General features: G+C 40.0%; 1 protein-coding gene across 1 annotated transcript; it reads left to right on the top strand.

The window, feature by feature from the left end:
• Positions 1-22,362, top strand: SERPINB12 (serpin family B member 12). Its single transcript, XM_021075294.1, has 8 exons — positions 1-39; positions 8,616-8,801; positions 10,852-10,986; positions 11,744-11,884; positions 14,318-14,435; positions 17,118-17,260; positions 18,750-18,917; positions 20,813-22,362. The coding sequence occupies exons 2-8, from the start codon at positions 8,634-8,636 to the stop codon at positions 21,215-21,217; spliced, it is 1,278 nt and encodes a 425-aa protein (XP_020930953.1). The 5' UTR covers positions 1-39; positions 8,616-8,633; the 3' UTR covers positions 21,218-22,362.

Here is a 25,763-nt window from a genome sequence, read left to right as displayed (position 1 = left end):
ACCTGGCCAGCTGTTAGCATCAACTCTGAAGGCAAGAAGGTAAATGCTAGCATTATCTAATACCATTTTCAGCAATGAACATTGCCCTGGGATTTTATTTTACATTATGGATGCTATATTTATTCATTTTTATTAAGGCAAATGTCTTTAAAAAAATAGCAATTTGTTTTATGAAGTTTGAATTTTTGTTAAATGTGGCAGTACCTGCTAGGAGATACTAGCAACACTTGTCACTGCCCTCAGCCCCAAAACACCTGGGTAGATGTTTAATGTATCGGATGGATTTTTTAAAAATGTGGATGTCAATAATTTTTCTGTCTTTACATACTTGACAGAATGTATTTCATCCTTTTATTATCTCTGAAATACAAAATGGTAAAATACTTAGAATACCTGTAAATATGAGTTTAGATTTCTCTTTTTCAATATACATTGGAAATGCTTTTGATTGCATCTTTTACCAGTATTTCTTTGTTTATAGATATTGTTTATCATTTAGTTCATTATAACCAGGTTTTATATTTATTCCATATACCTTTGTGAACCTGGAATTTCATTCTTGGGTTTTAATAGCTTTGTAAAAATTATGGAAATTATAAGACATGAAATACTTTTGGGATGTGCTTTTTTCTTTCTATACTATGTAGTTAAGTATACAGCATAATTTCACTCATAATATCTTGGGTTGTTAGAAAATCTATCTAGTCTAAACTTGTGCATTTTTTTCTTTAAAAGAAACCATATTTTAATATTGAACAATTTATAATAAAGTAGAAAATTAATCAAAAGTTGATTCTACTATATAATACCTCTATTGATTCCAGCTGCCTGCAGAATGTATAGAGTTAATATGAAATACTGAATTATCTAATACTTCAAACAGTAGAATTACTTACAATAAAAAAAGCAAAGGATAGCAAATCCATAAGTACTTATCAATTGCCTGTATATAGCATCATTTGTTTTCTCTATTGATGGGATACGAATATGGATAAAAAACATGGAACCTGCTCTCAAGAGAATTATTCTCTGAAAATAAAGATAGAAATATCAAAAGCAGATAAAGTTATAAGGGAAATAGATATACAAACATGTGTTCTTTATATATATAAACATATATAAATATTATATGTTTCATATAAACATATGATTACAAGATTAGAAAGGACATGGAAAAATAAAAGCAATTGATTTGTTAGTATTATGAGAGAAAATTCAAATTTATTGTACTTGTAGGCCTTCCAACCTGGTGCAGTTGGTTATGAATCTGACTGCGGCAGTTCTGGTGGCTGTGGAGGCGCGGCTTTGATCCCCAGTCCTGCACAATGGATTAAAGGATCTGGCCATAAAGATAATGATAAATAAATAAGTAAATAAATTTGTCATACTTGTATAACACAGGCAAGTACATTCAATATCTTGTAATAACCTATAATGGAAAAGAATCTATAGAAGAACAGATGTATGTATGTATGTATAACTGAATCACTTTGCTATACACCTGAAACTAACACATCATTGTAAATCAACTATATTTCAATAAAAATTAACAAACAAAAGACAGAAACAAACAATGAAACCCCAAATTTATTATGAGGCAGAACCTCATAACTAATATTCTGTCATCTGTACAATAAATTTGAATTTGGAAACAAATTTCTTCTTTTACTTCATTAGAGGGTAAATAACAAATTGCCTACTTGGGAAGTATTACAGGCAAAATTTAATATTTTTACTGATATGAAAGTGACTTTTTTTCTTTTTTTTTCTGAATGAAAATTGCCCATCAGCTCCTCCCTATATAGCTATGGCTGGCAGGAGGTAAGGATGAAATAATGCAAGCCAGTCCTGCTTTGGGATAAGGCATTTGGAGTCTTGCAGTTTCAATCTCTCTATCCATATGTTTTGCTTTTTCAGGGCTGCACTCACAGCGTATGGAGGTTCCAAGGCTAGGGGTCTAATTGGAGCTGCAGTTGCTGGCCACAGCCACAGTCACAGCAATGCCAAATCCGAGCTGCGCCTGTGACCTACACCACAGTTTATGGCAATGCTGGATCCTTAACCCACTGAGTGAGGCTAGAGATCGAACCTGCAACCTTATGGTTCCTAGTTGAATTTGTTTCCACTGTGCTATGATGGGAACTCCTCAATCTATATTTATAATGCATTTGTGTAGATTTCAATGAAATGTGAAAATGATTTTCTAGTAAATATTCGATATAGAGGATCCTGATAGATCTCAGGCGTCTTGGAAGGGCAGACAAACTGGTGCCTGAGTTGCCCATGGGCAGAGGAAGTTCAGGAAAGCCCTGATGGACACGCCACCCTGGGAGATCATTTCTACAGCCCAGGATCCTTTCTACAGCCCAGAGACATAGATAAGACACATACCTGCTGGAAGCATCCTTCTGCCATAAAATTGTGTGGTGGGTCACTCAGGGAATAGCGTTGTGTAGTAGTAGTGTTATCTGCTCTGGATGGCAGCAGGGGCAGGAGGGAGGAGAGTGGCTTTGAGATTGGGCGAAATTGACCTGTTTGCACATCAGCTGCATCATTTAATGATGAGATGTACAATGAAGATAATTTATAACTTATGAGATTTTTTGAGAACTAGAGACAATATTTGTGAAATGCCAGGTACATTGCAGGCTCAAATGAAGTGCTAGCTGTTACTAAAGAGTCATTGTGGGCGAGGGTATTACTAATTCTTTGAGATGAATAGAGGTTTGAGGGACCTTTCTCTCTTGTAAAGTTATTTCAAATCTTAAAATAATCAGGACCGAAGTTAATTATGTACAAGTTTTTCAAGTTGTAGCTTATTAGGAGGCAGCCTACATCAGCAATCAGCCTTCAGGTTTAGACTTAGCCAAACAGTAATTTCTCTGTGTGGTGGATCCTTTCCAGAGTAGACATAAAGTAACTTCTGTTAATGCTTGGGGAACATGTCCTAATTGTAGCTGGAGCCAAATTTCATTGTGAGAATTTACTCTTGAATTTTCAATATACTCCTAGTTTTTGTGTTAAAACACAAATAAAATTCCAATGGCTTAAAATTAACTGCCATGTTTAGTAATACATCTACAGTACATTTTAAAATTATATATATATATATAACTTTAAAAAGTTATATAACTTTAAAATATATGTATATGTATATATATATAGCTCTAAAGCATATAAAAGTACATAAGAAACAAGTGTATTAAATTGTGATGATGGTTGTACAACTCTAAATATAATAAAATTCATTGAGTTAAAAAAAAAAAGAGTTCCCACCGTGGCTCAGTGGTAATGAACCTGACTAGAATCCTTGAGGACATGGGTTCTGGCCCCCATCAGTGGATTAAGGATCTGGTGTTGCCTTAAGCTGTGGTGTGGTTGCAGACATGGTTTGGATCTGGTATTGCTGTGGCTCTGGTGTAGGATGGCATCTACAACTCTGATTAGATCCCTACCCTGGGAACTTCCATATGCCATGAGTGCAGCCCTAGAAAGATAAAAAAAAATTTTTTTAAAAAAGAAAGAAAGGAATAAAAAATAGAGGTGGTGAAATAAACAAAAAATAAAATAATATATAACTTTAAAAAGTTATATATAAAAAGTTATATATAATTTTAAAATATACATATATGTATGTATATATAGTTATAAAACAAAATATTATAAAACATATAAAAGTGCATAAGTGCATTAGTTGTGATGATGGTTATATAACTATAAATATCATAAAATTCATTGAAAAAAAACTAAGAAATCAAGAAATTTAACATTTCCAGCTCCCTAGAAGCCTCTCATGCATGGCCCCATGAGTCCTAAAGCTGCTGCCATCAGCTAAGAAGAGCAAATTCTGCTTTTCCTCTTCCCGATCTCAGGAGGATTGTTGGTAGTTTGAAAGTGACCATGGTGGGGCTATTTATACCATGGAAATTGGCAAATATTTCAGATAATGGATTTTTTTTTTTTTTTTTGCTTTTTGGAGAATCAGTCTAACCCACCACTGTCCCTACCTGTTGCTAACCATGGTTCCTCCCCATCCACCCACATGGTGACCACTCTCCTGACTTCTAAAACTGCAGGTTAGCGTCACCTGTTTTCACTACACATGATTCCTGAGAGATCCCAGATAGTCAGCCTCTTTGGTTATATATCCCATCACATGGCTAAACAACAAGTTATTTATTTATTCCACTGATGGACCTCTATGTTATTTCTAAATTTTGGCTATTATGAAAGCGATGCTATAAATATATTTGTACACAAAATGTTTTAAAATCTGAAGGTTATTTTGCTCTATACCTCTGAAAAATAGCTCTTACAGTTACATTTTAGTATTCTGAGGGTTAGATCTCCACCTTTTCCATTGATTGCTAAATTGGTCCTATTTGTAAGTCTAATGGATTTGGAAACAGTGGTTTAGACATTACAGTATTCAAATTAGTAGAGATGTAAAGGGATTTTTGATAAAGACAAGAAAAGTGAGCTCAAATTTCTTGACTTGATTTGATTTTTTGTAACAACACATCATCACATGACTTTTATTGACCATCGAAGCCTATCTTTAACAAATGAAAACAGTTAAGAAGCATTAAATGTTAAAAAGTGTTATGTTTTTAATTGTCAACTTAAATCTGCAATATTAAGAAGGCTTACCTTTTAATGAAAGCTGTTTTAAAAAAATCTTCCTGTGTAACACTCCTTTGCCTTTTCTACTTCATTTTATGAATTAATATCTTGTTCCTTTGTGTTCCTTAGACTCTCTGCTACAGCTGCTTATATTGTAATATCTGTTGTGCTAATAGAGCATGGATTTCCCAAAGGCAGAGGCTATGTCTTGTTCAGTTTTTCTCATATGCAGTGACTAACCCAGTGGGAAAACTTCATAAATGTTGGTTTATTGATAAAGTAGGTTGTTGTCAGATTTGGCCAGTTTCTAATTTCAAAACTCAAACAACAAACAAACAAACCCCCAAAACCCTCAGAAGATGATTGTCAGATGACATTTAATTAAGCCATTCCTGTTGTCCATATTTTAGAGTTTTATAAAAAGCCAGGAAGGATTTCCCTATTACAGAAGCTTACATTGAGTCCTATAATATTCACTGCAGCTCTTGGGCCATTTTTCTGTTCCTGCCATTCTCACCTCTCCCTTGGAAAGGCAGGCAATGTGAAGTTACCTAGTCTGTCATGGAAGCCAGCCTATGGGATATAATCAGGTGCACACTCAGGAAAGGGAACTGTTTCTGGATGAGAACATAATAGGAGTTGAAGCCAGGTTAAGGAACTTGTGAAAAGTTTACCAACTTTAGTGCAGATTCTGTGTTCTTTATGCATAAATGGGCACAGAGAGAGAGAGTCTGGAGGGGAAGGTGCTTTGCAGCTCACCGAGTGAGTAAGGGTAGTCCCAGAATTAGAAAGGAGTGTTAAAAAGAAGCATCTTCCATCAGAGACCAGGCACGGGCATGGGAGGATCTTAGCCCTGCTTTTCTCTTTGCCAGCATGTGATTGTGTACAAGTCACCTCACTTCTGCTGGCCTCAGGTTTTTTGTTTTTGTTTTTTTTTAAACTTGGGAGGAAGGGAGTTGGCTGCAGTGAGCAATATTGATTCCTTTAAAGCAGGTAAGATACTTATTGTTCAAGTCTGTGCATTGTCCTGCCAAGAAGAAACACCCTTCCACTCTGAAGCCAGGGGCACATCTCCACTGGGGCACAAGGGGTGACTCTGAGCAAATAGCTGGGTACAAAGGTCCAGGGTGGGATCATTCAGTCTTTTAATCCAAAACCTTTTTCTTCTTCAATATAGTTTGTCTCCAGTCTTCTTTTCTTTTTATGGCCAAACCTGTAGCATATGAAGTTCCTGGGCCAGGGATCTAATTGGAGCTGCAGCTGAGGCAACAGCCATGCCACAGCCATGGCGACACTGGATCTGAGCCACTTCTGTGACCTACACTGCAGCTTGTGGCAACACTGGATCCTTAACCCACTGAGTGAGGTCAGGTATCAAACCCACATCTTCATGCAGACTTCATCGTGTCCTTAATCCACGGAGCCTCCACCTAGTCTTTTTTTAAACAGCAGTGAACAAATAGCCAGAATGAACATTGCCTTCTCTTCCTTTGATGCCAAAGACTATGATTAAATATCAACCTTTGTTGTATAGCCAAGGCCTTAAAAAAATATTAGACTACCTGTCACCCAAAATTTTATGACTTAACAAAAGCCTGTGAAATCCCCTCTGTTCAGATATTTTTTAATTTATTTGATTTCTCTACTTCCTTAGTAGACTTGTTTACTACATATTTAAAATGAGCTGTTATTACAGAAACATTGTGTTAGAGATGAAGTTATTTTTCAACACATGCAAGTGTAGCTTTCTGAGGTGTGAGGCATTATTGAATTTCAGACACACCCAGGACATATGTTTCTTGGAAAACACCTATTTGAACTTAGCTCTAATAGCACAGAATGAGGAATATGCTTATGTACAAATTTGGCAGAAAAAAGTGTGAGATTAAAAATAAACCATTTGGAGTTCCCATTGTGGCTCAGCGGTAACAAACCCGACTAGTCCACGAGGACATGGCTTCGATCCCTGGCCTCATTCAGTGGGTGGGGGATCTGGCATTGCTGTGAGCTGTGGTGTAAGTTGCAGACATGGCTCAGATCCCATGTTGCAGGCTGGCAGCTACAGCTCTGATTTGACCCCTCACCTGGGAACTTCCATACACTCTAAAAAGTTGAAAAAAAAAAAAAAAGCCATAAGCTGAAAAAAGGAGGAAAGTATCAACATGAAACAGACATGAGACTGCCCAGCCTATTCTACACTGAAGGGCAACTTAGTAGAAATAGTAGATGCGGTAGAAAGAGCACTTAATTTGAGCAAAGTACAAGTGGGATTTGATTCCTCAGTTTTCTCATCCATAACAAGGGGGTGATAATATCTCCCTTGCAAAGGAGGATTAAAGCTAATATATATAAAACACATGTCTGGTATGCTTTAAAGAAGTTGTCATCTTTTTGAATTAGGTTTCTTTTTTTGGTCTTTTGTCTGTTTAGGGCTGCATTGGCAGCATATGGAGGTTCCCAGGCGAGGGGTCTAATTGGCGCTGTAGCTGCTGGCCTACACCACAGCCACAGCAATGCCAGATAGAAGCTGCATCTGTGACCTACACCACAGCTCATGGCAACACTAGATCCCTAACCCGCTGAGCAAGGCCAGGGATCAAACCTGCAACCTCATGGTTCCTAGTCGGATTCGTTTCTGCTGCGCCACAATGGGAACTCTTTGAATTAGTTTTATAAACTAAAAAGGTCTATATTTAAATGGGAAGATGCTAAAACCACCGTACACCATTTAATTCAATGCAGTAACTATTTCTTAATGCTTACCATGTACCTTGTGTCTGGTGATAAAAACACAAAATAAAGGGGCTTTGTTTCCATCTTGGAAAGTCACAATATCCTTAGGACAAAAGATACAAGAAAAGACATTGCATTTGAGAGGGATAAGTCCCAGGTGAGATCTACATAGGATTCCCTTGACACTTCTGGAATAGATTATTGGGGGGGGGGGGCAAGGACTCTGTCCCAAATGAGTCACTTTCTTGCTTTGGTTCACTGCTACCTGTGGTTCTACACTGTTAAGAGTAGGTGTTAAACCAAAGGACTTCTAACCCCCCACATCTTTCAAGGTCTGTTATCTCTTGATTAATATTAATGACTGACGGCAGTGCCTCACATCCTGCAGGTTGTATATGGAATGAGCCAAAAGGAGGTGAGAATGTTGCAAAGGGCACAGCCCAGGACAACTGGCTGGGCATATCCGAAGTCACAGGACATAGAGGGGAGCAAGATTACAGGCAAAAGACTTAGGCAGAACCTGATAGTGCCTGTGAACGAGGAGGTGGAATGTTATTTCCTTGATGGATAACTTGACCATGGCTTTGCTTACCTGAATAATGAAGTTCTACAACAAAGTGGGTAGAATCATGCTTCCCAAAAGATATGTTTAAATCCTAATCCCCAGTACCTGTGAACATGAGCTGATTTGGAAGTAGGGTTTTGGCCGATGTAGTGAGGTCATACTGTGTTGGGGCTGGGATTAAATCTTGACTAGTGTCCTTATAAGGAAAAAGAAATTTGGATGGACACACACACACACACAACTGCAATGACACAGGGAAGAAGACCATGTGAAGGTGGAGGCAGAGAATAGAGAGAGGCCTCTACCAGCCAAGAATTGCTGCCAAAAACTGCTAGGAGAAATGCATGAAAGAGATTTCCCTGAGAGCTTCCAGAAAGAACAAATTCTGCCAACACCTTGATTTTGGATTTCTGGCCAGAACTGTGAGAGAATCCATTTTTGCTGTTTAAGTCACCAGTTGGTGTAATCTGTCGTGGCAGCCCTTGGAAACTAATGCACACCACTGAGTGAAAATAGATCTCTGTCTGTATCAACATTAGCATCTACATACCAGGAGGCTGGTGACCTTAGTTTCCCAGTTTTTAATGATGTATTGACTAAATGCATATGATTTTATCTCAGGTATTGAAAATGAGAACTGTGCTCTAATTAATCATCATTTCCTCTTGTTTTGTTTGGTTTGGTTTGATTTTAGGCTGTCATCAGATTCACGATGGACTCACTGATTACAGCAAACAGCAAATTTTGCTTTGATCTTTTCCAAAAGATAAGCAAAGATGATTATCAAAAGAACATCTTCTTCTGTCCTCTGAGCATCTCAGCTGCCCTTGGCATGGTCCGCCTGGGGGCCAGAAATGACAGTGCACATCAGATCGACAAGGTGCAGATCCAGGGCTCAGAGTCAGTCCCTAATACCCGTTTGGCAAAAGCCTAGCTGTCCACTCTGCCCTGGGATCACAGGAGCCAGGACCTCCCTCAATGTCCCCGCCTTGTTCCTTGCTTTCTTGTCCATCCAACAAGGCTCAGTTAAGCCTCCAACTGCTTACTATGCCTCCCCAACCTCACCTGTCTGATAGCTGTTCTCATCACCTTCTCTGTTGCTGTCTGCATATCCCATGCTCTTTCTCTCTGTAATTATCGATACCAATATTGCCAGGAATTTTTAGTGTGTGCACAGGTTTTTCTCTCTCACTCATTCCACTGAATAAACATCTATCAAGCACCAGTTATGTATCTAGTGGCTATAGATCCTGGTGTCCTCTTTGACTTCTTTCTTTCTCTCTCACATCAACTTTGTCAGAAATGCCTGCTGGCTTTTCCTGTGAAAGAGATCTAGGACCCATGTGCTTTCTGCCCCTCCTGAGCTCTGCCCTTTCTTCCTGGGTACAGCTCTGCTTCCACAGACAGTGTTCTCAACCCAGGTGTCTCAAAGATCCTTTTAAAGCCAGAGTCAGATCCTGTTTCTCATTGGCTCAAAACCTGGACTTCCCATTTCACTAATGATAGAAGCCCGAGCCCTTTCAGACCCATGAGGGTCTGGGGATCTGAATCCAGATAACCTGGTGACTCCATCCCCCTTCTACCAGCACCCCTCACACCAGCCACACTGCACCCTGTCCTTGGGAATTCCATACCCACTGCTGCCTTAGGTTCCTTGCTCCATTCCCTTTGCCTGATGATGATTCTTCCCCAGGAAACTCATCTGTAGCTTACTTTCTTCTCCAGGACTTTGATGAGAGTTTACCTTCTCAATGAGGTTTATCTTGATCTGCAATCTAACACTGCATTCTGGACCCCAGCACCCTAAGCTTCCTTCTTATTCCAGCTCCCTCCCCTCATGTGGCATTTTCTGTTTTCTAACATATTGTCTACAGTAATTAATTATAATGGGTATTATTTTTTCTATGCCTCCCCCTTTAGAATGTAATCTCCCAGAAGGCAGGAATATTTGTCCTAGAACAGAGCTTGGCTTGTAGTAGGCACCCAATGCAAATTTGTACGGTGAATAAATGGAAGTGATAGGAACAACACCCCCAGTAAACTACAGACTCCTGAGACCAGGTCTTATACTTCCCAGGACTTGGCCCGGAGCACAGGGGTTAAGTATGAACACAGCCACTGTTCCTGACATGGAGGAGTGACTTATTAGATTGAAGCAGAATGTTTCTAGCATCACACTACTTTATTCATTTATTCTTATTTGGAGTATTATTCCACTAGCCAAACTTATATCAAGTGTGTTTGGTGTCCTCCAAGCTGGGTTTCACATGTTCCTTCTCCAGGCACTGGGCGTCACCTGCCAGCAGAACTGATCTGAGTGGTGCCAGAAGCCCCTTTGTTTCTCATCTTTATGCAAAGCTCTGGATAACCTATCTTTTGCTTGATTGACATGAAGCTCTAGATCAGTGCAGTTTAATATAAATATCATTTAAGCAACATATGTATTTAAAAGTTTTTAGGAGCCATACTAAAATAGTAAGAGATAGGTGAGACTAATTTTAACAATATATATTGTTTAACCCAGTACATCCACCATATTATCATATCAACATTAGTTAAAACACTTAAATGAAATATTTTACGCTCTTTTCTTTTTCATACTAAGTCTTCAAAATATGGTGTGTATTTTACACTCACTCTCAGTTCAGGCCGACTCAATAGCCACAAGTGGCTTGTGGATGCCTTGATGTTCTTTTAGTTTACTTACATTCATTCTTAAATGAAGTCCCAGGGAGTAGCATGTAGTTTACTTCCCCTCCATTCCACCTCACAGTCCTAGTCCGAAAAAATCCACTTTCCTTAAACCATTGTTGATTGTTTGGTTGGACAATGTGATCACTGTCACTGCCACATTATAGAAATGTTTCTGAAGCGATTCACATTTCCTGCTGTCTGTACTGTCTGAAAGACCCCATTCCATCATCACACAGGTGCTACACTTCGACGAATTTTCCCAGAATGAAAGCAAAGAACCTGGTCCCTGTCTGAAAAGAGAAAAACACAAAGTGCATGCTGACAGCTCTGTGGAAGGGCAGAAGGAAACGACAGGGTCCCTGACTCTGCAGGTGAGCTGCCATCCACTCCTGCCCCTTTTCCTCACAAACTGTTCATTCTGAATGTCCTATATTTGGCCGTGGTTGCTTATCCCCAAGGCCTAGGTCCTGACTGTCATCAACAGTAGCATCCATAGCAACAACCCCAGATGACTCACAACTTCTTTCTTATACATCTTATAGGTCCTTGGCAGTAAGCTAGCTTCCTAAAGAGTAGGATCTAGCATCTTCTGCTCGAGATAAAGGACCTTATAGCCCCAGTTCAGATCTATGTTTACTGGTGCCAGATCTCCAGGATGGAGTGTGGTTGAGGATGAAGTCAGTAGACAGCAGGGGGAGGAAGCAGCTACTCCTCCCTTTCTCTTTCCACTTTTGCCTGTTCTATTTCCTGCTGAAGTCTGTACTGACACACAAGACTTTTATTTGTTGTCTTATAACAGGAGTAAAGATATTCTCCTGGTTCTGTATCCCCCTGTGTTAAATAGTTTAAGAGGAGGGCGAAGAGAAGATGACTTCTTTCTTGAATCTTTTTGAATACGGAGTAAAACAAGGCACGCTGGTCTGAGATACGGTGTGCACTGCGGAGTCCCCAGATATATGTTTCCTGGGTGATCGTGACACCAGCCTGGGAGCCAAGACTGGGGCCACTTCTCACCCTCCATTCCATTCTTCTCTGCTCGCTTACATGTAAACAAAGTGAAATGACAACTTGCATTAGTGATGTTTTAACACTTCCCATAAGATCACATTTTGTCTTTTCTTTTGTTAGGCCAAGTCTTCAAGTGATGCGAGTGAACTGCTCAGCTGCTACTTCGGGCAGCTTCTCTCCAGATTAGACAGGATTAAAGTTGATTACACCCTGAGTATCGCCAACAGGCTTTACGGGGAGCAGGAATTCCCAGTCTGTCCGGTGAGTCAGGGATGACTGGTGATTAAAGCTACTGTATCACTGACTAGCTAAAAACCAGCAAGTAGCTGGATTACTCACCTGCTGTCTAGGACACAAACACCTGACAGGGATGTCCAGGACCCACCCCTTTCTCCCCCACACCTGTTGCCTTCCTCCCAGTTTTAAAAAATGAGCAATTTAGAGGTGGAAAGAGGGTCATGTGACCACCAGCCTACGGAGCATGTGTGGATTTGGTAATGTTCTCTCCCATGACCCTCTTTCCCAATCAAGGGGTCTGGTAGATGCACTTGGTAACCACTGTTCCTATTGGTCCCTCCTCCCCCAAAAAGGCACTTCTCTAAAATCACCTTTTATGCCATGATCACCTCCCTATGAAATAGTACTCACTTAAACAGTGAGGTGTAGCCAAAGGACTTGGAGCCAAAAAGTTCAAGGCTTGTCTCTGTGGCTAAACAGCTTTGTACTTAGACCAGGATGCCTGTGAATCTGGGCTTCTGTTTTCTCTCTTGCCTCTAGAAGGAGCCACATACTTAGCAATAAACACAAGGGGTGAGACCTATTGCAAAGGTGGTGTACAAAGGGTTAGGGCTGGCCCAGTAGGAGGCGGTATCCTACTTTGACCAAAATTAGTACATTCTCTTACAATGAAAATGAAATTTTATTTTTTATTTTTTTCTTTCTTTTAAAATGTTTTATTTATTTTTTATTTTTATTTTTTGCTATTTTCTTTTGTTTTATTTCCCCAATACATTATTTTTTTTTTCCTGCTGTACAGCATGGTGGCCCAGTTATACAAACATGTACACATTCTTTTTTGTCACATTACCATGCTCCACCATAAGTGACTAGACATAGTTACCAGTGCTACACAGCAAGATCTCATTGCTTATCCATTCCAAAGGCAATAGTCTGCATCTGTTTACCCCAAGCACCCAATCCATCCCACTCCCCCACCCCTTGGCAACCACAAGTCTGTTCTCCAAGTCCATGATTTTCTTTTCTGTGGAAAGGTTCAGCTGTGCCATATATTAGGTTCCAGATATAAGTGATATCATATGGTATTTGTCTTTCTCTCTCTGACTTACTTCACTCAGTATGAGAGTCTCTAGTTCCATACATGTTGCTGCAAATGGCATTATTATTATTTTTAATGGCTGAGTAGTATTCCATTGTGTGTGTGTGTGTGTGTGTGTGTATCCAATATATATATTGGATCTTCCTAATCCAATCATCTGTCAATGGATATTAATCAAGGAAATTAAAGAAGATGTAAAGAAGTGGAAAGATATTCCATGCTCCTGGGTTGGAAAAATTGATGGTGTAAAAATGGCCATACTACCCAAAGCAATCTACAGATTCAATGCCATCCCTATCCAATTACCCATGACATTTTTCACAGAACTAGAACAAACAATCCAAAAATTTATATGGAACCACACAGGACCCAGAATTGCCAAAGCAATTCTGAGGAACAATAACCCCAAGCAAGAGGCATAACTCTCCCAGACGTCAGGCAATATTACAAAGTAACAGTAATCAAGTCAATGTGGTACCAAAACAGACAGACAGACCAATGGAACAGAATAGAGAAACTAGGAATAAACCAGACACTTTTGGTCAATTAATCTTTGACAAAGGAGGCAAGAACATAAAATGGGAAAAAGACAGTCTTTCAATAAGTATTGCTGGGAAAAGCTGGACAGCTGCATGCAAATTGATGAAACTAGAACATACCCTCATACCATGCACGAAAATAAATCAAATGGCTGAAAGACGTGAATATAAGACAAGACACCATCAAACTCCTGTAAGTGAAATTTTATATGCTTTTTTTTAAAACTAGGACTATTGAAATATAAATTTATATAATATACAATTAATTTATTAAAATATACACTGCAATGATTTTGTATATTACATTAAATATTTTTCAAAATTGTAGTAAAATTTCTAAAACACAAAAACTTCCATTGTAGTCATTTCTAAGTATACAATTCAGTAGCATTAATTACATTCACAATGTTGTGTAATGATCACCCTGTTTCTAGAACTTTTTCATCACCCTAAATAGAAACTTTGGAATCATTCATCAGGTTTCTTATTCTTAAAAAATAGAAGCATTTTACAGCAAGGTTTCTAAAGTTTCTTGCTATTTGTCTTGTGAGGTCTCCACAAATAAAATGTCTAAATCTGGTAGGAAAACTTGTGTCCTCGTAACTACGGACAGCTCCATGAATAAGCATTCTATACCCTAAGTTGTCACTATAGCCACAGATGTTTCTTGCTAATTAAGACCTGGCATAGGTAGAGACCACAGGCATCTGATTTAAATGACTAGGCACAGTTTCTCCTTAGGCTCCTCATGACTGCTTCACTCCTATTAGCATAATTATATAGTTTATTGTATTATTTCCATTCATTCCAATTTATTAGGAATACTTAGAAGGTGTGATTCAGTTTTACCACACGACGATTGAAAGTGTTGATTTTCGGAATGACGCTGAAAAATCCAGACAAGAGATTAACTTCTGGGTTGACTCTCAATCCCAAGGTAAGAAAGACCCAACATATTAGAGGTGGTTTTCTTTTCTATTCCAAAGAAAAAAGTCAGCCCAGCTTTTTCATTGCTAGTCTGTCAGGACCAGAGGCTTACATGTATGGACTGGGTCCAGAGCTTGTTTTGAAGGTGAAAAACCATTAAAATGCTTTGATGCATTTATCGTTGGTTCTTTGCTTCATCATGAAGATGAAATACTTCAACCAAGTAAAATGTCACTAGGATGTCAATTATTTCCATATCTTAAAGGATCAGTAGAAAGATTGTGAAGAGGATCTAGTTATTCAGAGAGAAATGGAAACAATAAAATCCTAATTCTTATCAATTTCTCGGTAGATTTAGAGGTGTTTTCTGAGTGAAGGGGTAATGGTGTTAAGTGGAGACAATTTGAGTTCAACATAAATGGAATAATTTTTTTTGTAACCAAGCAGGACTTTATTCATCCTTATTTATCCCTTTCTGAATATAACAATATATCGGTTCTATTATAACAATATAACACTATAACAGGAGACCTTGAGTGTGGCTCAGTGAATTTTCACCAAGGGAACACATCTTTATAACCACCACCAAGATTTTTTTTCTTTTTTTTTAAAGAATGAAGGAAAGAAAAAGAACACTACCAGAAACCCACTCCTGCTTTCTTTGTCATTCCTCTCCCAAGGATAGCCATTTTCCTCACTTCTAACATTAAACATTAGTTTTGCCTGTTTTGGAACTTTGTGTAAGTGGAACCATACCACATGTATTCTTTACTGTCTGACTTATTTTATTCAGCAGAGTTTTTTAGTCATATTATTGCATATGGCTGTCATTTGTGCATTCTCATTAATGTGTAGTATTTCATTATACAAGTATACTAAACTTATGTATCCATTTTACTGTAGATGAATGTTTAGATTTTGATAAGAACGAAATTTTTTTTGGTATGTATCTTTTCATCAGTATGCACAATGAATACGTGGATGAATACATGTATCCTACTGTGTATGTAACTAAGAGGGTGATTACATCTCCTGACTGGTGGTACCAATTTATACTCTCTGTCAGTTAATAAGAATTCCATTGTTATAAATGGAATAATTTTTATTATTTATTTATTTTTTTAAGGGCCCCTCCTGTGGCATGTGGAGGTTCCCAGGCTAGGGGAGGAATCAGAGCTGTAGCCGCTGGCCTATGCCACAGCCACAGCAACGTGGGATCTGAGCCACGTCTGCAACCTACACCACAGCTCACGGCAATGCCGGATCCTTAACCCACTGAGCGAGGCCAGGGATCGAACCTGAAACCTCATTGTCCCTAGTAGGATTTGTTTCTGTTGCGCCACTATGGGAACTCCCAGGAATAATTTTTCATATGAAACTGCCTTGACTGATCTTTTCTTGGAGAAAGCCTCTAAACTGCAAAGTTATTTCTCCTTCCTTCCTCCACAATCCACAAATATTCCTATTCCTTCAAGGTTCCATTCAGTTGCCAAGAGGAAAACTGCTTCACTAAAAAAAAAAAAAAAAAAAAAAAAAAAAAAAAAAATCGTACCAAGGCATGAATATCTACTTATTCCTTACTTAACCCAGTTAGTTAACAAGTGCAGTAATGTCAGCGTCATCTATTACTATGGGATTTAATAGAAACCTTCTTGAGGTGGGGAGGCTTCTCATCTTAAGGCCTAGGCATGCATTCAAGTAACTGATGATTTAGAATTTTAAAGTGGAAAAGGATGCATACTGAAAATGGAGCATTGCCTGATAGCATAGGCTTTTCCAGTCTGCTGTAGGGCTGTGTGTTTGTGATGGGAGTCCAGAGCTGGACCAAGAATGGAGAGGATGCTGGACGGATCTCAGCCACTTGCTGCTTTTTGGCTGTGGGTACTCACATTTCATGGGCCGTAGTTTATTTTTCTATAAAGGAGAGATAATAGTAATCCACTTCTCATGATGGATTAGGATGGAATGAGAGAGGGCACAGGTCTAGCATATGCATTTTTATTTATATTAAGCGTATGTATTCTGCTGTGATGAGTGCTTGAGATAGGAAATGTACACAGAACTTTTTCTAAGGAGGTTATAGCATAATTAGGTGGCAGCACCTATACTTTGAAAGACTCAACCATGGGATAAAGTGACAGATGGCAAGTTCCAATCACAGTGATAGAAACTTGGGAGGTTCTCTCAGTTACAAAGCTCCGAATTGGATTCCCCTCCCCCGTAATCCCTCCCCTTACCTCCACTTCCACCCCCTCAGGATTATTAATGGTTGAATTTTCTTGGATTAGTTCCTGAACCAGACATGCTCTAGCCTTGGGGATATTAAACTGAATTTAAAAAACTCTGTCTTCGTGAGTGATTTTGCTACAATTCATATTCAGGATATTCTCTGGAACCTCTTTTTTAATTTTTTAAAATTATTTTTATTTTTTTTTACTTTATAATTTTAATTTTTTCCATTATAGTTGATTTACAGTGTTCTGTCAAAAGTGACCCATTCATACACACACACACACACACACACACACACACACACACATATATCTTCTTTTTCTCACATTATCCTCTATCAGGTTCCATCGCAAGTAATCTGGATATAGTTCCCTGTGCTATACAGCAGGATCTCATTGCTTATCCACTCCAAATGCAATAGTTTACATCTATTAACCCCATGAACCTCTTTTTTTCAAAGGTAAAATCAAGGAACTCTTCAGCAAGGACACTATCAACAATGCCACTGTGCTGGTGCTGGTCAATGCCGTTTACTTCAAGGCCAAGTGGGAAGAATATTTTGACAATGAAAACACAGTTGATGCACCTTTCTCTCTAAGTGAGGTACTATATCAGAGCACACAGTTTTCTAGATAATCCACCCACAATTTCCACTAAGTGTGATTGGCAGTATGTATATCAAATCTAAGATTTTGCTCTCTGGGTGACATTTAAAATAAGAGCATTTTGTTACTAATAAAAACCAGTATCTAAAGTTTGTGAAGCTTTTCATGCCAGGCACTGCACGGAGCATTTTCTCTTCACATTTCCTTTCTTCCCCCAAATAACATGAAAATTGGTGTTATTATCAGTACCATCTAGGAGTTGAGAAGGGGGGAAAAAAACAAACACAAAGGGTAAGTTATTTAGTCAAATTCATCAGGATTCACATTGGTGAATTTTTTCCTTAGAAACCCACGTTTTTTCTTACAAAAAGGCAAATATGGATTATACATATTATATTCTGTGTCTTGTATGTGATTTATAACTATGTATGTATATTACACATATATAGAAAGAGAGCCAACAGGGAATATACATTATCTATTAACATAGGTAATAAGGAGAGAGATATGGTGTTGACATTTTCTTTTCTTTCTTTATCTTTTTTTTTTTGCTTTTTTAGGGCTGCGCCCACAGCATATGGAGGTTCCCAGGCTAGGGGTAGAATCAGAGCTATAGCTGCTGGCCTACACCACAGCCACAGCAACAGCAGAGCCGCATCTGCGACCTACATCACAGCTCACGGCAACACTGGATACCTGACCCACTTAGTGAGACCAAGGATCAAACCCGCATCCTGATGGATACTAGTCAGATTCATTTCTGCCTCACCACTACGGGAACTCCATTGTTGACATTTTCTCATTTTTTTTTGTTTCCTAACTTTCCACCGTGCATATGTACTGCTTCCACAGTGATAAATATTGCTTGTGGGAAAAAAACAACAACAACCCATGTTCTAAGCCAGTGGGCTGTAGAAAGGGGGTTGGGGTCAGACCTCAGCCCATCACTTTCACTCTATTATTCTCTCAAGTGCTGCATATGCTCATCTGCAGTTTGATAACCCCCCACATCCTATGAGGTTTAAGATGCCTGGGGAGGTGCCCTTTCCTCTGACAGAAGCCCATGGAACAGGAGTTGTATGCAGAAGCTTATCATTTAACCAAGGCTCCCATTGATATTACAGTGGGGTCGTCCAGGCCAGTAGGGGTAGGGGGTCATATGAGGCTAAGAGACTGGAAGATAGAGCTGGCAGGGCTTGTTTCCACTGGCCAGGCTGTGGGTAGACATCTGGATGGACAGCTTACAATAAGTGGCCTTGGGAGCTGAAGAACCTATTAAAATCTTGGGAAGATTGAGAATTGGCAAAGTAAGGGCCACCGGACCAGTGGACTGAGGACTTTTTAGGGTGGATCACTGATGTAGCTCAGAATTTCTGGTGAAGCTCCTTCTCATCTTAATGGACCCCTGTTTTCAGGGAAATTGGGGACCATGTGAGTTTGTGAGCTTTTCAAGGCAGTCCTGTGACTTTCTATCTTGTCCACTACAGAATGAACAGAAGAATGTGAAGATGATGAATCGAAAGGGTCTATTTAGAATCGGCTTCATAGAGGAGCTGAAGGCACAGATCCTTGAGCTGAGGTACACCAAGGGAACACTCAGCATGTTTGTGCTGCTGCCATCTTGCTCTACAGATAACTTGAAGGGCCTAGAAGAGGTAAGTCTCCATTTCCCTGTCTCTACAAAACATTTTATTGTGGATTTGGGGAGAGCAGCACTATCAACCATCTACCATCTTGAGGAAGGATGGCATCTGAGCAATCAGAGAGGCAAAGAATATATATGAACCAGGGGAGTTCCCGTCATGCCTCAGCAGAAACGAATCTGGCTAGGTGCAGACCTAAAAAACAAAAAACAAAACAAAAGCAATAAAAAGAAAACAAAAAAACCCCAAAATGAATTGGATGAGATGTTTATTTCTCCTTTGTTAACTAATGAACAAATGCCAAAAATATTGCAGGGGACTTTCTTCTCTAATGTCATAGTTCTTTGCAGTTGTTTTTCTAGACCAGGGAAGCTGGATGCTGAGTAACTTGAGAATTGCTACAAATGAAATGAATTTTCCCTTTACCTGAATATCCCAGCCTCTGGCCTCTTTTTTTTTTTAATTTTTAAATTTATTTATTTTTTTAGGGCCACACCTGTGGCACATGGAGGTTCCCAGGCTAGGGGTCCAATGGGAGTTGCAGCTGCCGGCATATGCCTCAGCCACAGCAACGTCAGATCCGAGTGCATCTGTGACCTACACCACAGCTCATGCCAATGCTGGATCCTTAACCAATTGAGCAAGGCCAGGGATCGAAACTGCAACCTCATGGTTTCTAGTCAGATTCATTAAATACGGAGTCATGACGGGAACTCCCTGACCTCTGGCCTCTTACACTATTTTGCTGTGGCTCAGTTAAAGGGCCTTTAGCAGAATCTTCTTTTTTGATGCATGTGCCTTGACAGAAGTGGAGATGCTGATACTGAAGCAGGTTGTTTGTGAGATAGGAATTAATAAAGGCGGGGGATGCTTAGCTGCCTATTGTCCTGGGGAGAAAATGAGAGAAATACAGGGAGATGCAAGAACAGATATAACAATTAGAATCATAACCATTATTCAAAGTTGATCATGTGCCAGCACTGTGTTAAGTACTTTGCATACATCATTTTTTTTGTGATACCTTTGTTTTATTTTAAGTTTTATTGCAGTGTAGTTTTTTTTAATCTTTTTTTTTTTTTTTTTTTTTTTAGGACCATACCTGTGGCATATGGAAGTTCCCAGGCTAGGGGTCGATTTGAGCTGTAGCTGCTGGGCTACACCACAGCCACATCAAGGTGAGATCTGAGCAGTGTCTGTGACCTACACCACAACTCATGGCAACGCCGAATCCCTAACCCACTGAGTGAGGCCAGGGATTGAACCCATGTCCTCATGGATACTAATCGGGTTTGTTACCTACCACTGAGCCATGACAGGAACTCCTGAAGTATAGTTAATATACCCAAGGCTGTGATAATTTATTTACATTTATTATTTTGTTTAATCTTTGCAAAACCCTGATGGTATTATCTCTCATTTATAGAACAGGGGGTTTAACTTCGGATTATGAAGGCTTGGTCGGGCTCACCAAGCTTAATCAAACGAGCTTTGCTGGGCTATGAACACTAGCCTGTCAGACACTAAAGAAAACTGGAACCCAAATTATCCTGTGATTTTTAAAGGGGAAAGAGAGATTTTCTTGGAGGAGTTTTATTTTATTTATTCATTTATTTATTTTTTTAGTGTATAACCTTTTTTTAAAGTTGATCCATTTTTTTAGTGTATAACCTTTTTTTAAAGTTGATCCATTTTTAAAAATGATTTTTATTTTTTTCCATTATAGCTGGTTTACAGTGTCCTGTCAAGCTTGGAGGAGTTTTAAAGGAAACCAGAGAATTTTGAGGCTCAGGGAAAGATCTTGAGGCTTGTTACTAACTATGGAAATAAACCCAGGCCCTTGGAAGTACTGGGGGCATCCTTTGCAGGCTCATCATCTGATCCTGAACATTATTTTCTTCCTCTTGCAGCTTGAAAGGAATATCACCTATGAAAAAATCATGGCCTGGAGCAGTTCAGAAAATATGTCAGAAAAAAGAGTAGCTGTCTCCTTCCCCCAGTTTACCCTGGAAGACAGCTACGACCTCAATCCTATCTTACAGGACATGGGCATCACGGATGTCTTTGATGAAACAAAGGCTGACCTTACGGGAATCTCTCCAAGTCCCAATTTGTACCTGTCTAAAGTGGTCCACAAAACCTTTGTGGAAGTGGATGAAAACGGCACCCAGGCAGTCGCCGCCAGTGGGGCTGTCGGCCTGGAAATGTCCTCACCCTCCTGGGAGACCTTTAATGCTAATCACCCTTTTCTCTTTTTCATCAGACATAACAAAACCCAAACCATGCTCTTCTATGGCAGGGTCTGCTCTCCTTGAAAGGAGCTTACTGTCTAGTACATGGGAGCTGGAGAAAAATGGGCACACAGTCTTCCCCCAGTATAACACGGTCATTTGCATTTTTGCTAAACTCTAAAGCTGAGACCGAATTCCATCACAACTCCATGCTCCCTTCCTCCAGCTGTTGGCCCAGGCTTTTCTGACCTTTCTCTCATCCTGTAGCAGATTTTCATCCAAGTCCACTAGTATCGAAGGACCCCTGCTCTCTATATCCTAAACTAAGGATATAAATTTGAGCAAATAAATTTACCCTCTGTGACCTGAAGTTTAACATAATTGAGGATGCTATTGATTCTAAGTCACCTGCCTCCTTGTGAAGGAATCCTGAGAGTTCAAATCATTAGACCACTTCTAGGAAGCTCAGAAACACTTTACCATGGGTGGTAAGAGAAAACGTTTAAATGGAAAGTGTTTTGGAAACTCAGCTCCATTCACCAGACAGTTAAAATCATGCTGCTTCGCTGGGCAAGATGCCCCACCCCTCCTCTTCCATCTTCTGCTGCTTGGAAGGTGCCCTGTGAGATATGTGTCACTTGGGAGAAAGTAGGGCTGGGTGGGTTTCAGTGAGAGCTCCAGGATGTATGACCCCCGCCTCTACCTCCCAAGGTGCACTTTGCACAGAGCAGGGGAATGGTATTTGCCTTGTGAATGTGACATTGACTCAGCAGAGAGGCAGGTGGATTTAAAGGGGATGAGTCTCAGTTGTGTTCCTTATTGAGTCTCCAAGACTGCCATCAGGAAGTGCTCCCCCCGCCTCATCTCTTCCTCACCCCAGTCCTCAGAGAATTCTCTGCATATGGAGGGCTGGTGAGGAGGGCTGCCCTCACTGTGAGCTGCTGGGCTCTTCATTCCCCTCTGTCTGCGCTCTGGTCACGTGGACTGACTTGTTCTCCCAGAGGCCTGGTGAGAGTAGGCCTGGGCCTGGGCAGAATCACGTGGAAACCCTTGTCAGGGAGGCTGTTGGTGTCCTCTCAAGCTGGGGTCCACTGAAAGCCTGGCACCGGAGGGTTCGACATTTGTTTTCTGATGTGTTGTTCTGAATTCTTTTTTTTTATGTCTTTTTTCTTTTTCTTTTCCTTTGCTCTCTTTTTCTCTCTCTTTCTCCCTTTTGTTCGTTCTCCCTTTCTTTCTTTCGTTCTCCCTTTCTTTCTTTCGTTCTCCCTTTCTTTTCTTTCTTTCTTTCTTTCTTTCTTTCTTTCTTTCTTTCTTTCTTTCTTTCTTTCTTTCTTTCTTTCTTTCTTTCTCATTCTTTCTTTCTTCCTTCCTTTCTTTCTTCCTTCCTTCCTTCCTTTCTTTCTTTCTTTCTTTCTTTCTTTCTTTCTTTCTTTCTTTCTCATTCTTTCTTCCTTTCTTTCTTTCTTTTTTTTTTTTTTTGCCCACATCTGTGGCATATGTAAGTTTCCAGGCTAGGGGTCATTTTGGAACTGCAGCTGAGAGCCTACACCACAGCCACAGCAACATCCTTATCCCACCGAGTGAGGTGAGGGATCGAACCCTCATCCTTATGGAAACAATGTAGGGTTCTTACTTAACCAGCTAAGCCACAAGGGGAACTTTTTGGTCTGAGTTCTTGAGCTCTGCCTTAGCTGCACGCTCTGGCACCACTGCTGACACGTCTAACTCGAAGAAAGGGTCAGCCTCTCTTCCATAAAGATGAATTTCTGGTCTGGGTTGTGGCTTCGTTTCCCTGCCCTATGACTGTCCTCCTCCCAGTTGCCACTGTATTGGTTAAGTGTGGCTGTGGCAGTTTAGGGGAAGGAGGTAGGTTAACTTCATGTGCTTCCCCCCCACTTTCCTCCTTCTGTGATCTTGTTCTGTGAGAGTCAAGGGCCATGTCTGCATACAGGCTTCTCACTGTCGAAACTTGTTCTTGGTTTAAAAAAAAATTCTCATTGGGAACGTGGCTGTTCTTCCAAGTCCTTCACCTAGAATGCACGTCCCACCAGTCAAATTTATCTCAGATAATTAAATACCTCGCCTCTCCTTCAGTCCCTTCTGGGGTTAACATTTTCAGGGCTGATTCCATGCTGACCTTGGCATCACAGCTGGATGCTGAGAGAGTAACCATGGTCTTCATTGTCTGGCATTGCTCTTCTTCCTATTCTTTCCCCTTGATAAGCACCTTTTCTTATTTGTATTGGGATTTTTCAGTATTTTAATCATAAGGGGAAAATATATCTATTTGCAATAATGAGAAGCACTGTGATTCTTTAATCTTTTTGTAAGTCTTACATTCTTTACTGATCTTTGATTGATTAAAATGTTTCCTAGCGAATAAAGCATTTTTGTCATTAGTTAAAATATCTATGACGTGTTACCAACAGATTTTTTTAGTGACATAAATCTAATTTTAAAGTTTTTTATCCACAGGAGTTCCCGTCGTGTCCCAGTGGTTAATGAATCCAACTAGGAACCATGGGGTTTCAGGTTCGGTCCCTGGCCTTGCTCAGTGGGTTAAGGATCTGTTGTTGCCATGAGCTGTGATGTAGGTCATAGACACAGCTCGGATCTGGCATTGCTGTGGCTGTGGTGTAGGCTGGCAGCTGTAGTTTCTATTAGACCCCTAGCCTGGGAACCTCCATGTGCCATGGGTGTGGCCCTAGAAAAGACAAAAAGACACCAAAAAACCCCAAAACCAAAAGACAAAATAAAGTTTTTCATCCAAAAAGGTAGAAATACATACTCCCTATAAAGCTAACAATTCTTCTCAATTATGTGGGATAATATATCTTGGGCCGGTAATAATTTTTCCCAACTTTCTACCCTATGAAGGCATACAAAAAAGTGAAAACTCACAACAGTTCTGAAATCTAAGCATGATAGCCAACAGAATAAATAAAACATTTCTGCTGACTGCAAGTTGATGGGGCTGGATGGAGAAGCATGGCTGAGGGGTGACCTTCTCATGCTCCCTTGTTTTCCCCTCACCACTGTCTTCCCTTGAGTCCAGAAACACAAGATCTCTGTCCATCTAAATACTTGGACACCCATCTCTATACTGGGTACTTGCTGCTGTCTTTCTTAGCAATCTGTTTTATTTCTGCTGCTACTGAAAGGCTGAATGATCCCCCCTCCCCCCAGTAGGACTCAGGAAGGAGAAGACAGGCATTTGCACTTTCCACACCAGGCAGTTTAGTTACTACAAGCAAAGTCCTTTTTGGTGGGACAAGGGCAGAAAGCGCCCTGGTGACAGTGTTCTTGGATTTGTATATTCCATCTGCTCTCTCTGCTTAGAGTGTCAGAAAGTCAGGCCATCCATACAGAAGAGGATTCTGACTCGGTTCAACAGGACTATGCTGGATGGAAGCCTTTGAGACATCGAGAATTAGGCTCAAAATTAGGAGCCTGTGATTCTTGATGCTTCTCACACCAGTGAGACTGACCCTTTGATACGCAGCCAGAGGCAGAGAGAGCCTGTCAATCAGTGGGCTGCTAAGAGGCTAGAAAACCAGCCAGAGCCTGCAAATCAGGGGGGTGAGCGCCTCCGCTTCTAGTTCAAGGTTTCCTCCACCCAGCAATGCTGGCAGGTAGAACAAAGGAGACAACGTGGATTTGAGAGAAAATTACATCAACTATTACCGGTGAAGGCATACACAAAATGAAAACTTACGACGGGCATACATTTTAGCTTCATATATATTTTTTTTCTCCCAGAACTTCAGAATATTGGTCTGTCTTCTTGCAGAGTCAAAGAGAAAGCTAAACTAATCTGGTTCTTATTCCATTTTATGAATTATATTTCTAGGAGTTGTGTTGTGGCTCAGCGGTAATGAGCCCAACTAGTATCCAGGAGGATGTGTGTTTGATCCCTGGCCTCGCTCAGTGGGTTAAGGATCCTGTGCTGCGGTGCGCTATCGTGTAGTTCTCAGATGCAGCTCGGATCCCGCATTGCTGTGGCTGTGGCATAGGCTGGCGGCTACAGCTCCAATTTAAACCCTAGCCTGGGAACTTTTCTAAATCACAATGCTTCTAGAACACGTAGTTTCCCCCTTGATCCTCTGCAATTCTGCTGCAATGTGGAAGTGTACTGTACATTCACAATGGGCCTTTCCCATCTGCAAGACTTTCTAAAAATTCTGCACATTTTCTTTTCTGATTATCCCAAGGACATTCTCCCCTCAGCTTTCCGTTCCTAAAAGGCTCATTGATGAATGGAACATAAACTACTTTGCACTGCTCTTAACATTTTTTAAGTATTTCTCTCTCTTTGTCTTTTTACTGTATAGTTTTGTAGAATTCCATGGTTCAGATCGTCCGGCTGACTTTTCAGCTGTGTTCTTCCTACTACTCATTTAATTTACTGACCTTTTGTAATAACTATGTTTATTCCCAGGAACTCTAAATGAATATTTTAATAATTCCCTGTTCTTATTTTATATTTTTCATGTCTCTTGTCTGACCTATTAACTCTGTTGAGGTTGATTTCTTTCTTTCAGCCAGGTATTTCCTTCAAACATTTGGTAATCTGAAACATACACCCAGACAAACTGTTTTTCAAATATGATGGCAAATCATGACTAAGGAT

This window comes from Sus scrofa, chromosome 1, assembly GCF_000003025.6.
Source record: "Sus scrofa isolate TJ Tabasco breed Duroc chromosome 1, Sscrofa11.1, whole genome shotgun sequence".
Lineage (NCBI taxonomy): Eukaryota > Metazoa > Chordata > Mammalia > Artiodactyla > Suidae > Sus > Sus scrofa.
This window is presented reverse-complemented; position numbering and strand designations above follow the sequence as displayed.

Coding starts and splice junctions, on each gene's coding strand:
- SERPINB12 (XM_021075294.1), top strand. CDS start 8,634: ATGGACTCACTGATTACAGCAAACAGCAAATTTTGCTTTGATCTTTTC. Junction 10,987..11,743: donor CAGGGTCCCTGACTCTGCAG/GTGAGCTGCCAT, acceptor TTCTTTTGTTAG/GCCAAGTCTTCAAGTGATGC. Junction 17,261..18,749: donor CACCTTTCTCTCTAAGTGAG/GTACTATATCAG, acceptor TGTCCACTACAG/AATGAACAGAAGAATGTGAA.